The sequence below is a fragment of the Oryzias melastigma genome, linkage group LG3 (assembly GCF_002922805.2).
Source record: "Oryzias melastigma strain HK-1 linkage group LG3, ASM292280v2, whole genome shotgun sequence".
In the NCBI taxonomy this organism is placed as follows: Eukaryota; Metazoa; Chordata; class Actinopteri; order Beloniformes; family Adrianichthyidae; genus Oryzias; species Oryzias melastigma.
The window spans coordinates 28070495-28083977 of record NC_050514.1 but is presented as its reverse complement, the minus strand read 5'-3'; the positions used below and the strand labels follow the sequence as shown (position 1 = coordinate 28083977).

At 39.5% G+C, this 13483-nt stretch overlaps 1 protein-coding gene across 2 annotated transcripts in view; it reads right to left on the bottom strand.

Moving 5' to 3' along the window:
- The window catches only part of LOC112160752 (transcription initiation factor TFIID subunit 4), a 105992-nt gene that overhangs the window by 42903 nt on the left and 49606 nt on the right, over positions 1 to 13483 (bottom strand). For both annotated transcript variants that reach the window (XM_024295527.2, XM_024295528.2), the window contains 2 exons: positions 13089 to 13214; positions 8078 to 8134 (listed from right to left, as the gene is read on the bottom strand). In XM_024295527.2, the coding sequence (XP_024151295.1) occupies positions 8078 to 8134; positions 13089 to 13214 (183 nt within the window). The remainder of the gene's footprint in view (positions 1 to 8077; positions 8135 to 13088; positions 13215 to 13483) is intronic.

Below are 13483 nucleotides of genomic sequence, written 5' to 3'. Positions count from 1 at the left end.
ATGGTGATCATTAAAAATACTGCTTATCTAAGGGAAAATTTCCTACTTTAAATGTTCTCGCTTTGTCTCATTCTGCGCTGCCATGCTTCATCTGGCAGTCTTCTCTCCCCGTCTCATCCTTTTTTTAACATTTAGATTCACAGCTCGTCACCTTCTATTGATCACGCCTAATTTGCATCCAGGAAAAGATGAGAACTCAGACATTCGCACTCCGAGAGAGGACTATCTCAATGATTTATTCATTTCACAATCAAAAAAAGGAGTGAAAGCAAGGTAGATGAGAAGGGGGAATCTTCACAGGCAGCAGGCGACTAGCGGGCTCTGAGGCTGGGCTCTTCTTCTCCACGCCGCCCTCGGGCACATGGTGTGCAAGTCCTCCTAATTAACAAGGTGAATCATGCTGCCGCTCTCTAATTAGCCAACATGACAATCTAATGGAAACATGCAGGCCAAGCTGGCACACTTAGCATCACCTCACAAAGGCCCCCGCAAATGCTCTTCCCAGAAGAATTCCACCAAAATGACACCTTGGAATTGAAGTGCAAAGCTGGAGAAGAGGTGAGGCTGCTGGATCAGGTGTGTGTTTTTGAGACTTTAGCTGACAACAATGATGATTTTTTTTTATTTCTTTTTCTATCCGAGGCAGTGCGGTGTTTGGTGCCTAATTGAAACATGTCCTGCCTCCTGCCTCCTTCTCACTTATATCTCAGGCACAGGCTGGCACCTCGCCGTCAGCATAGCTCAGCACGCCCAATTCCCTTGTTGCTCGAGTCCCAAGGAGTGCTCCCGCGCACAAAGAGAAAAAGTGAACCTACAGGCTCGTGCAGCAAGTAGAGGAGTCGCTATCTCCCTTAGAGGCAAAGGAGAAAAAAAATCTCCTTTTTTGTTGTTTTCCTTCTCATTACAGCGCTTTGTAATATTCAAAAACACACAAGAACACCAAAGGTACTTTTAAAACTCAATTCTAGCTTTTTTTTTCTAGTAATATGTCTCGAGGTAATAAAAAAAACTGAAGTTAAGACTTCAGACAACAAAGCGACAAATAAAACAGGGTACTATGTAGTAGCCTGTGTATCTCAAGGACCTAAACATCACACGATAATTAATTTATCTTTTTCTTTATGTTGCAATAAACATAACTAGATTTCAGTAACATTAAATGAGATAGCAGGTAAACTTACCTTAACCTGAAAAACACACATAGCAGCTGTGTGTGTTCAAATATGCTTCTGCAACTTCAGTGAAATTTATGCATTGTGTGTCTGTGAGGCCAGAAGACAAGAACATAACAGCAATGAATTGGGACGCACAGAACAGCAGGAATTCTCTTTGAAAGTCAGCACAAAAAGGCTCAAGTGTGGAGGAGGGTAGCGGGCTTTTGCCCTCGGGCCTACCTAATGGGGGAGAGCGTCTCTTAGAGCAGAGCAGTTTGTGTAGGACCAGAGCAGGAGAGCCTCTGAGCTCTAAAACAGAACCGAACTTCATGAAAACTAAGAGGCCGTTGCTTTGTCGTCCAACGCAGTGGAGTCTCATTTTCAGGGAGATGGGGTCGACTCCAATCTTCACCTGGTCACTCGTGGAGGATACGCACAATAAGCACAAACATCCCTGGACAACATTAGATAAATTATCAGACCTAAATGATTAAAATAGTTCTTTAAATGTTCAACTTAAAGGATTGTCACAAGAAAAATAGTGTGACTGAATTCAAACAATGTATATGTCCTTATAAGGTTAAATGCTTAACCTCTTAATGCAGTTTTTTTTTTTTTTTTGCTAATTCACATTGACTGTATATAAAGGACTGGACAGAGCGAGTATGATGTCACCCATAGAAAATACCTTACCTTGAGCCCCGGCGAATTGAAGCCGATTCAGTCGCCATTTTTCCGCGATACGGTCGTCGCCATATTGGAGCCAGTCGACAACCTTTGGTCTGACTCTATCTGAATCAACGTTTCTATGGCAACTACTATCAATCATAAGTAATATTGGTCAAAGTCCACACCCCTTCCACTGGGCTCAAGAGAATATGTCAATCAAAAGTTCAAGGTGGGGCCAGCTGGCACCACAGGGTTTTACTGAGGCATCTGATTGGTCAGTTTATAACTTGTATAACTTATGATAAATAATAAATATAAAGAACAAAATTGCATTAGCAAGAAAATGTTAAGAAAAAAGTGTTTTTTTTTGACAAATAGAATGACTGAGTGATAGCTTTTATTACGATAGAATTCTATTGGATTTTGGCTTCTCTGAGCTAGCAGGTACTTCCTATTTTGAATGCGAAAGGGGAGGGGTCACTCAGTCCAGTTCTTTAGATACTGTCGATGCTCCCAACGTACTATTAAATCCAGGACTCCTCTTAATTTAGCATCCCCGTGAATGGAAAAATAATATTTTTTTATATGGTTGGAAATAAAGTCTGGTTAACAGCAGGCTTTAACCTGAGCCATATAAGGTCAAAACATGAACTAAAGGCGAAATTTAACCTGTCAAAGACTGAGATCTCTTCAGCAATACTTGGGTGTCAAAAGGCCAATAAAAAATCTGAAATATGCAGAAGAGAGTGAAATTATTCCAAAAAAATATTTGGGATTTTTCTTGCAGAGCTCAGTTTCCACAAGAGTCTTCAGTCAGGCCTGTAAGCTAGAAGAGGAGTGCTGCTGCAGGGGCATGCTAATGTGAAACAAAAACAGGATGGAGAGGAGAGGACCATGCTCCCGCCCACGTCGTGTAAAAGTTTACCAGAGTAAAGCCAAACTATGGGAGGTGAACCTTTTTTTTTGTTCAATCTTCACATATGTCAGCACTAGATCCAGAAAAGTCTGTGTTGTTTTTTGGCAGCCTGCTCAAGTTGTGTAGCAGTTATAAAAATGTAAAGTTGTGTAGTTTTTAGTTTAGATCAGATAATTAAATCAAGACAAAAGAAGAATGTCCAAGTTTCTCTGATTTTACAACACCTGTATCCTGTTTAAAATCAAGTTGGATTTGATTCAACTTGATCTTCAGAACCCCCCCCCCCCCAAAAAAAAAAAAAATCTATGTTCATCTCTCAAACCTGGCACAACCTTTCTTGGGAAATCTCTTGTTCTGTTGTGTCAGTCTTCATTTCCTACAGTTTTCAAAAATCTACTTTCTTTTTTTAAATTCTCAGAATTCCACTTGTTTTAAATTCTTACAGTGTTTTTTTCTGTTGGAATTAAGTATTATGAATTTCTCTGGATCTGTCACTTAATGCATCTCTTTATCTTCTTTTTAAACCTTTTCTTTTCAAATTGCCAAAACTGTTAAAGTCATTTCAGAAGGACAGTAAGTTAGCTTCAGATCCTAATTTAGAGAAAAACGACTGTTATAAGCATTTGTCATTTTTATTATAAAATATGTCATGCCGGTTACATTGACTGCAAGATGAATCCTAATTAATTTAATGTATAAAAACTGTTATTTTTCATAAATAATGAATAAAACTGTTTTTAAAACATTTTAAAAAAAGGTAAAAGCCACAAACTGATGGAGTGACGACAAGTCACACACTATCTCTTTGGTGTGCTGAATCACCTGAAGTTGCACAGTCTTGGTCACAAACACTTGTGTTGATCTGGTTTTTGGGTTGTCCGGCTTGTAGAGGGTCATAGAAAGGAGCGGCTGAATCCTTACGGGATTGTAGATGTAGCTACTTGGCTCTATAGGCTCACCGAGCGATCTACAGCCTGTAGCCTCGTACAGGTTAGCCCCTTTCTCACCCGTATCCACCCATGAGAGCGGTTGTATGACTAAGGCCTACGGAATCACTTTCAATGACAGTGACTTTTCATAAATACAATTTACATGGTTGAGTTTTGGCAACAGTTTGTGATAACAAACGGTGCCGCATCACTGTTCCCAGCATCAGCGTGTTCGTCTTCCAAGCTGATCGGTCTCCAACAGCAGCTCGCCGGACAGATTTTGGCCAGCTGTGAAATCTCATTTGTCTTCCCGCTCTCTTCTTCTGCTGTCCTCTCCGCACTCTTCCTCTGCAGTTCACTCTTCCTGCGTCCAGTTGTGCCTGCAGACCTCGGCCGCAATGATGAATCTGTGGCTGCAGTGTGTCTGTGTGTCTGACATCGTGATGTATCTCCACCGGCCTTAACTCCTTCTCTATCTCCCAACCACCGCCGCTCCCCCAACCCCACAGCCTCCTTTCCTCTCCATCTCTTTTGTCTCTGTCCGTCCCTCTCAGAGCGGTGGCGCTGCCCTCCACCCCCCCTGCCACAGCAATGAGGCAGACAGAGGAACACAGAGACCCACCGACGACAACAAACAGCAACTGAGCTCCACGATTTGCCCATTGATTTTCACTGGGGGCATTTCTGAAATAGCCCATCTGACCTTTTGGCCAAATGGTAGTGAATGGAGGAAACAGACGGCTCTTCCTCTCTGACACGCAAAAACCTCTGCAGCATCTTTGCGGCCAGACTGCACAGCTGGTGACAAGATTGTTGCCCGCTAAAAAAAAACATAATCGTATATCAATATGTGAGGCTAAAAAATTCCTGCAGCCCAAAAGAAAGCCTCCTGTACTTATGGAAAACAGAAGGTTTAAAAATTGTTTAAAATCACATTTTAAGAGCTTAATGATTGACAATAAAACCCTTTCTACAGACGGAGAATAAAGGCGATGTCTAATGTGATGCTTTTAAAAACATGACATTAATCTGTTATTTAGATTTTGCTTTAAGCCGTGGACTAATGGTGGCCCAAAGCAGCGCCTTCCTGGATCCCACTCTGAGGCTGGAAGGCTGACGGTAAATGTGAGGTGTCGGGTGAAAACCCCAGTTTGTGCAGACAAGCTACATATCACAGTTTGTCTCTTTGTATCATCTCCTTTTCCTGTAGTGAATGTATTGCCTTTATTGTCACTGCAACAAATGCGAGTATAATTAACTTGATCCAAGTCACACCATGACTTTTGACACTAACTGTATGTCCGCATTGCTTTCCTACTGACTATATATTGCGTTTGCTGTTTGTTGTTTGAATCTAAAATTCCAAAACTGAGTGCTCTAGAAATTTCCCAGAAGTCTTTGCAAAAAAACAGTTTGAAACAATGCTCAAAAAATTGCCGTATATCGACCACAATGCATTGGGTTTGAACAATTTTTATGAATAAAAAAAATGTTTAATTGTCATTTTTAAATAAAACATCAACATTTTCATCATCAGAACAACCCTAACCAATTACTTTTAAATCCAGGGCACTAGATAGTTTTTTTAGTAGTTAGTGATTAAGGTGGAAATTTGGACATAGCCTAAACCCATGCATGACGTAATGCTAACACAATCATGCCAAATAGTGTGAACAAATCTATTTATTTATAATAGATTTGTTGACATACAAAATAAATGATATTATGTCTAATATTTCTATTAGTTGAATTGCCACATTATTTTCAGATCATTTGTTTCAGCTTTAATATATTGTATGCTTTAAAATAAAAAAACAAAACATAATTTCTTTGTTCATACAAAATAAATCAGTTGGTTGCAAGGGCACAACAATAATGAATGAGCTAAAATGTCCGCTCCATTTTTACATTAACTTTTTTTTCTAACAAATTTAAACAAATCTTTGACTCTTTGTATTATCTCATGCATATATGTGACTTAATCGGCAAAAACTGTCTCATCACCTTTTTAAAGTGTTGTTTAGTTTATCCTATATCATATTCAGAAAACTGTTTAACATAAAATGTTTTAGTTGCATTCTTGAGAGGTTGCTGTTCTGTCAATTGGCCACTAGGAGTCCCTCTCTTAACGAGAGTTCAGCTTTGAAGCGTTGACATACTTTGGCCCAAAATTAGCAGGGAAAGATTCAAAGCTATTTTTTCCCATTATCATTCCCATTTTTTAAAGAAGCCGTCCCACATTTCTGTTCTTTTGACATTAAGTTTTTACTAAACTTCACTGATCTTCTGATGTACAGAATTTCACATCGAAGTCAGCTTACAGCATTAAGGTTGAAAAAGCAAGAATGTATTAAACCTAAACCTTTATTAAAAAATGTTCACTGTCAATTCAGTGGATAATGTGGAATATGTGCTGCTCCGGCATGCACGACAATGTATTATCTGTGTCTGATGTTCACTAGATGAACAGGCGGAACAGTGGTGGCTCCGAATGAACTCAATGATTTTTTTTTTTTGTGGGCTGAAGTGGATTGCTTCAGTTTGACCATCCAGACTACTGGTGCTTCGCCCTTTAGACAAGAACAAAATCCGAAACTGCAACAAAGTCTACCGTTTAAAAAAATAAAATAAATAAAGCAAGTGTCGGCTCAATTTACACACCCACACTTGGTTTAAGTGCACAACACGTTTTAATTCCATTTCTCCAAATTGATGATTGTTTGGCGGTGGCAGTGTGGTTGCTTTGTGTGGTGCGTGTGACCGGGCGAGGGGAGGCTGGCTCCTCTGCCCGTCGCCTGGAAGAGTAGCTCTGGCTCATTATCCTGATGAAATTTGCGCAGATGTGTGAGCTGCCGACAGACTCTGCAGTGACACAAACAGCCAGCTCTGTCCCCTAAAGCCAGTCAGGTGATGAAAACCGGAGAGGCATGGGGGCTGAGAAACGATGGCCATTAAGCAAAACAGAAAGAGGTGAGGGAGGGCGGAGGATGGGGGGGTTGCATGTCGGTGTGGAATGTAGGGGGGGACATTACATAAAGTAACCATTTTCAAACCACCTTCTTAAAATTCTAGATGAAAATGAAAGTGTGCACACGGCATCTCCTCAAGAGGCACTAATCTGCCCGTATCCAGATGACGAGCTGACTGCCACTTAACAGGGAGGAGATCCACTTTGATCACATGGCCCCTGGGGCGAACCTATTGCGCTGCCTATTACGCCGATACATTTGCATATGTGGGGCTTGTGGGTAGACTGAGATCTGGTCTAAATGTTCGACACTGCAGCAGAGCTCGCTGTTTATGGACAGAAACGGTCAAGACAGACGCAGAGAAAAAAAGACAAATGTGCTGCCAGCAGCTTGAAGGTGCAGAACGGCAAAACCAACTTGTTATTCCAAGGTCAGGAGTTCAACGCCGGCCTAAAAATGAGGTAAAAAGAACTGGAAACAGACACCAAAAACCCTCACTGAGAAAAAAAGCATTGCTCCCAAAATAAAAAAAAAATACAAGAAAATGAGCAGAAACCAGTAAATAAACCAACAGCAAGAAAACTTTCCAAGAAAATATACACCCTTTTATAGAGAAGAAACCACATTAGCACTTAAAGTCGTACTTACACAACAACAACCGGTACGGTTCTGCTCGATTCATCTCCCTACAAACTAACGTACAGACGCGCTGCGCCGCCCTCCTTATTCGTTATCGAGCCACGGCTCGCTGAAGTTACTCTGGTGTAAACACATTCAAAACAATAAATAAATAATAAATACAAAGCAAACTTCTGCCATGAAAGAAGAATTGTATTTGCGTTAACAGCGTATCACCTAAAAGATGTGTGGTCTGCTATCTGGGCTTCCAGAGGGAATTCTCTCCATGTGAGAGCAGACGTGCTACCAAAAGAGAAGAGGCTTTATCCGCTGATAACGTGGAAGTCTTTGGAGAACACAAAGAACTTTTTCCCCCAGAAAAATACATAAATGCACAGCAGGTATTGATTGATTTTGATGAAACTTTTTATATATGAACTGGAAGAACTGGCAAGAAATTTTACTCTTCTCAATGGAAACCAAGTTTGTTACCTAAAATGTGACCTAGATGAAAAACTTAAAGAAGGCGAGTTAATATTTTTACAGTTTCTTATACAGAGGGGGGCAGGGCTCAGTGAACAATAGTTAATCAATATTCAAATCAGTGCGTAGAGAAAGAAAACAGCAGAAAAAGGAAGAGGAAGAGGAGGGTGATTTGGCACAAAGGATCCTTTTCCACACACAGGCAGCAATCGGTGCGAATAATTCCTCAAACTTTTTTAAGTCCGACTTTAAATGGCATTACATATGTGGTGAGGCATGAAAATTTAATGTGCTGGAGTCGGGGAAATGTCAAGGGTAATGATCTCCGCAGCAGCTTACCTCCTTAGCTTTCTGTTTCAGCCGAGCTTGCTCTGGGTCTTCTTGCCTGGATCGACTCTGTGGAGTAAAAAGGGAAGGGGGAGAGGGGGTGTGTGTGGGGGGGTACAGGTTAACAGCTGGTTTAAGGAGCCCCCCCTCCCCCCTCAACTTAACAACTCATCTGTTGCTGCTGCTGCAGCAAAAATAGTGCAAATAGGGAGGCAGGATACAGAGGTGTCAAGGACATTGTATCTGAATTCAGAGAAGTGCAATGGAGCGCCCCCAGGGGGCGATGGCCTTTAAACCTGCTCCAAATCCAGCCCTAAATAAGCCGCTGGAGGGGGGTTCTAATCAAAAGGGGTTATTAAAATTTCTGCACGAGCCAGCGCGCACACAAAGGCGGCCGCGGAGCTGGGAAGGGATGCTGGCGAACGGAACGCGACGGCTTTCCCGCGTGTCACCGCCAGGCTCTGCGGCCGTCCGCGCGTCCCCGGCGTAACAACACAGCACTTCTATTTTAATCAGTCGCTATGATCTGGGTGAATGTACTTGTCCCTGGGAATCCTTCCTCTCTCAGCCAAATGCACATGTACAGATGACCACTGCGGGCAATACAGGCAGATTATGGTACAACACACTCACCGAGGCTTGTTTGTGAAAACACACATGAGCTGCACCGCTGCTGCATTCACCATAAACAGGTCTCTGGTCAGAATCAACAGTTTTGACAACAATCCCAACCAGTCATTTCTGTCATATAGACAGATAATTTAGCTAATTGGCTTTAAACATATCTAATAGTAGGGATTGAACAATGTTTGGTTTAAACTAGACCAAGTGTTTCCCCATTTAACCAAATCGTGGGGAAAGTAAATCAATGCGTCCCGACTGCAAAGGTTTGCATTCGTTTATGTGTCAAACACATTGGATGTGCTAACTTTAATTATAAGCATTCAGCAATCTTCATGTTCAGGAAATTACTGCTTGTACTTTTGGTATTTATATCTTTTATGCATTGTAAAGTTTTTTTGCAATTTATGGTTTTTCAGCCCCATTCAAAATAAATGGGAAATTCTTCAAAAACTTTGTGCACTTTTGAAACTTAGGCAATATTATTAAAACATTCAGCAAGTTAAGGGCATCCCTGCTTGTACTTTTGTTATCTAGATTTTTATACATTTTACATTTTTTCGCAATTTATGCAAGTTTTTATCCCAATTAAAAATGAATGGGAAATTCTTCAAATCCTTCAAAAACTTTGTGCATTTTTGAAACTTATGCAAACTTGTTATCAAAAAGTTCAGCGTGTTCAAGACATTCCTGCTTGTACCTTCGGTATTTATATCTTTAGTGTATGGAAAATCTTTTCTCAATTTATGTGACTTTTCAGCCCCATTGAAGATAAATAGGAAATTCTTCAAATCCTTCAAAAACTTTGTGCACTTTTTTATGCAAACTAGGTCTCAAAACTTTACGCAAGTTGAGGACATTCCTGCTTGTACTTTTGGTATTCATATATTTATTATTTTTTTAAATTCTTTTAGCCCCATAGAAATGAGAAATTAAATAAAATACTTTGTCCACTTTAAAAAAATTACAATTTTGGCATCAAAAAGTTCAGTATGTTCATGACATTCATGCTAATATTTATATCTTTTACATTTTTTGAAATTTTTCACAATTTATGCAATTTTTCAGCTCAATAGAAATGCACTTTGAAACCTTTGCAATATTGATATCAAAATGTTCCGCATTCATGCTTGTAATATTGGTATTCATGCCTTTTAAGCGTTTTAAATTTTACTGTTAAATGTTACTGTTTTGCTGGTTTTTAAAAGAAAATTCTTCAAGTTTTTTATGCACTTTTGCAACCTATGCATAATTGGTATCAAAGCCTTCAGTATGTTCAGGGCATAATTCAGCAATTAAAGTAAATTGCTTCAGCATCTTCAGCGACCACATTTTGTTTTATTGCATTACACCAGGCTTAGCATAAATCAACTGAAAGGTTTTTTACGATTTTATTCGTTTTTGTTGTTTCGTAATATACAAATAACATATAGAACCAAAACAAAATCGTGACCTAAAAATTAAAGATCGAACTGCATTGTGGTGAAACGTTGCATCCTCATCTATCTGCTCGTGTACTGGTGTGTTTCTGACATTTTCCTCAAACTTGAAGTCAAATTTTGGGTGAAAATGAGCGCATGACCAAGAAAAAAAAAAAAAAAAGAGGATGTGGAAGCTCTGACTATTTCAATGTGTTTCTAATTGAAGAGGTCAAATTAGTGAGCGCTCAAGCAGGAAAGAAGCGAGCGGGGAGAGGGTGGCGGCGGGTCGTAAGACCAGGAGGAGTGGGCAGACTGTTTACAAAGGCCAGCGGTGCCACTGGCGTGCTTTACATCTCTACTGTCAGCTGTCCCGGTTCTCCCACTATCAGCAGGGATAAGAAGGGGGGGGGGCAGTTGCAATGCAGACTGCATTACCCAGACTGTTTTACACAACATAAACAATCCAAAAGTTAGTTTTCCCATGTCTTAGGTTATTGAAACACATTTGTTTTTTTAACTAACCTCATTTTTTTGGAGGGAAGCGTAAAAAAATAATTTTTATTCTGCATACTTGGCACAAAAAACATATGATGTGATGTCTATTTAAAGAAGCAACATAAATGTATAGTTTGTCTGGTGCTTTTGTTTGGTGGAGTTTATGCGACTGCCCTGAACAATGAGGGCCGTGATTCGCAAGAAAAAGGAACTGAAATGAAAAGGTACAAGTGCATCAGCTTGTGCAACATATTGTACAATAATTATTCAAAGATCTGTTTTCCAATCTTCCTTTTGAGCAGAAACACCGTTGCACCGGAGCCAAAAAGCCACAGTGGTGGTTCTGGAGTGGAGTCAAACTTTCCTCAACAATCCAAATAGCCTCCAGTGCAGCTCCTCCAAAAAGAATTTGCCCATATTTGAAAAAGTTCTTTACTGATCCTACTCTGAAAAAAAAAAAATGAGCTTAACTATCTAAAAAATGAGCAGCAATTAATGGAATCTAAATGATTTCTGAGTGAAGTGATCTTCTCTGGTCTTCTTTTTTGTTTATGTTACCACTGACCAGCAGGAAAATCTGCTTGCTTGTGTAAAACAAAGGTTGTGTGTTCTCCTTTGGGAGCATTTTCTAACTCTCTGCTTGGCACTATTAAAGTGTAATAATGCAATTAAGACGGTGAGGTGTGCTACAATGAGAATCTCTACTGTGGGACATTGGCTCCATCAAAATTAATTGAATTAACCTAGCTTTCTGCTAATGTCACACTGCGGGGCATTTTCATTTGCAAAAGTTTCTCTTTTCTTTTAGTTAATCTTTTAAATTTGACTCATTTTTAAACTAAAAGATACAGCTCTTCAGAAGAAAGGAGCAAAGATCAGGAAGCTGAAAGAAAAAGTGGCAACGATGAGTTTGTAAATTTGTTATTTAAATACCACAAAAAAACAATATTTTTTGCTAAATAAAGGAAATATTAAACTATTTAACTCCTTTCCTCATTTTCAGAGTAAAATAATAGTTTAAAGAAAACAATGACTTAATATTTACCTTTAATTTACACTTTCACACAAACACTAAGTATTTGTCATAGTTGGCTTTTCATCTTCTATTCATACAACAGTTAATGGATGTTTGAATATTATGCGTCTTTCAGCATCTAAATGAGATGCAGTGTGGCGACGGCATTAACCCGACTGTAAAATCCATTTTTTAAAGTGAAATCAACACTAATTATGGTTTGAATATTATTATTAGTTTGATAAATACCACGTCCTGTGTCAGGTATTGAGTGAGTTTCCTTTCATTTAACAAAACAGAAAAATTGTGTTCTGCTTTTAAAATAGTGGTTTCATTCATCCTGTCCTCTGAATTTAGTCCAATTGATGCTAATGGAAAATCAACAATAAAGGTTTTTTTTAGTCTGTATAAGAACACATCAAGACAGTTTTGATCAGAATGAGCTCCATTTTAAGGAAAAAATATTTATTGAGGCAGAAAAATACATATAACTTCAAATGATTAAAACATTGGTGTGAATTTGAGTTATTTTTTTCTCTTTTTAGTACTTTAAAAGAAAAAACAATGTTACATTTGAGTTTTTATGGTAACTTCTATTTTGTCTACCACTTCAGCTGCTATTTTTTAAATCATAGATCCAAAGAAAGACCTGGACATCTTAGTTTATCCGCCGGCCTGGCTGAAAAGCAACCTGCATAGTAGGGGTCGGCCGATACCAATATCAATATCGGTATCGCCCAGTATCGATATTAGACACATCAGTATCTGCATTTTTTTAAATCCAACGGGCCGATATTGAACTGGTTATTTTTGGCTCCGAGGCAGCCACGCCTCTGTCTTCAGCTGCAGCTCTGAGGATCGTCGTGCACGCAGCCGATGCTCCACAGCCGCGTTTGCATGTGCCCGATGCCTTTACTCCAAATGGTTGAAAAATGTAACTGTACCTTTTAAAAATAGCTCTCAGATCCCTTTTTAACTCTGATAGTTGCCACCACTGAACGCCGTCCCGTGAAGAGTTCAGGGGCAATTGGACACCAATAAATAATTGACTATTTAAAACTGATATAATGGAATTGAGAAAAAATATATATTACATGTGAAGAAGTTGTCTTGATTCACCTGATTTTTAAAAAAAAAATTCATCGACTGCAGGCTTCCCAGATGCTGTAAAATAGCACCTTTAGCGGCAATTTCTCTGCTTTTTCATGTTTTTGAAATAAAAAGTTAAACTTGGATACTTGTAGTAGTTTGTTTATAAAATTTGTTGAACAATATGTTCACTTTAACAGCAAATAAATATCCACCTGAATATTGGTGGAAGCCCAGACCAAAAAAATATCAGTCTTGGAAAATACCGTATCTGTGGATCCCTTGTGCATACAGCCTACGTACACCTGTGGTGCCGACCCAACTTTTCCCTTCCACCCACCCACACACACACAGCTGGATGGTGAGGTGGCAGTAAACTTACTTTCGCAGCCTTCAAAAGGATCTCTCTCTCCTGCTCGTCCTTCCTCTGCTTCTCCATTCTCTCCAGCTGCTCGAAGAAGCGAAGCTGCGAGCGAACGTCTGCAGACTGCTCGTAGTACTCGTCGTCCTGACAGCACACAGAAGGAAAACAGTCACTGCGGTGATGGCAGGAGAAAGACGGGTTGGTGGCTGCTTCTGAGGGTTTAGCTTTTCTTGCACAAAAAACTTTTATTAAAACTGAGAAAATGAAAAGAATAAACCAGAAAAAGTTTAGAAAATGCTTAAATAACTTTTTTTTTCATTCATGTTTGATAGTTTTTGAGCTTTGAGACATGGATCGGCATGCCAAAGACAGTTAGGGTCAGATCCTACTTTGGAATTGTTTGGGTTGCATTG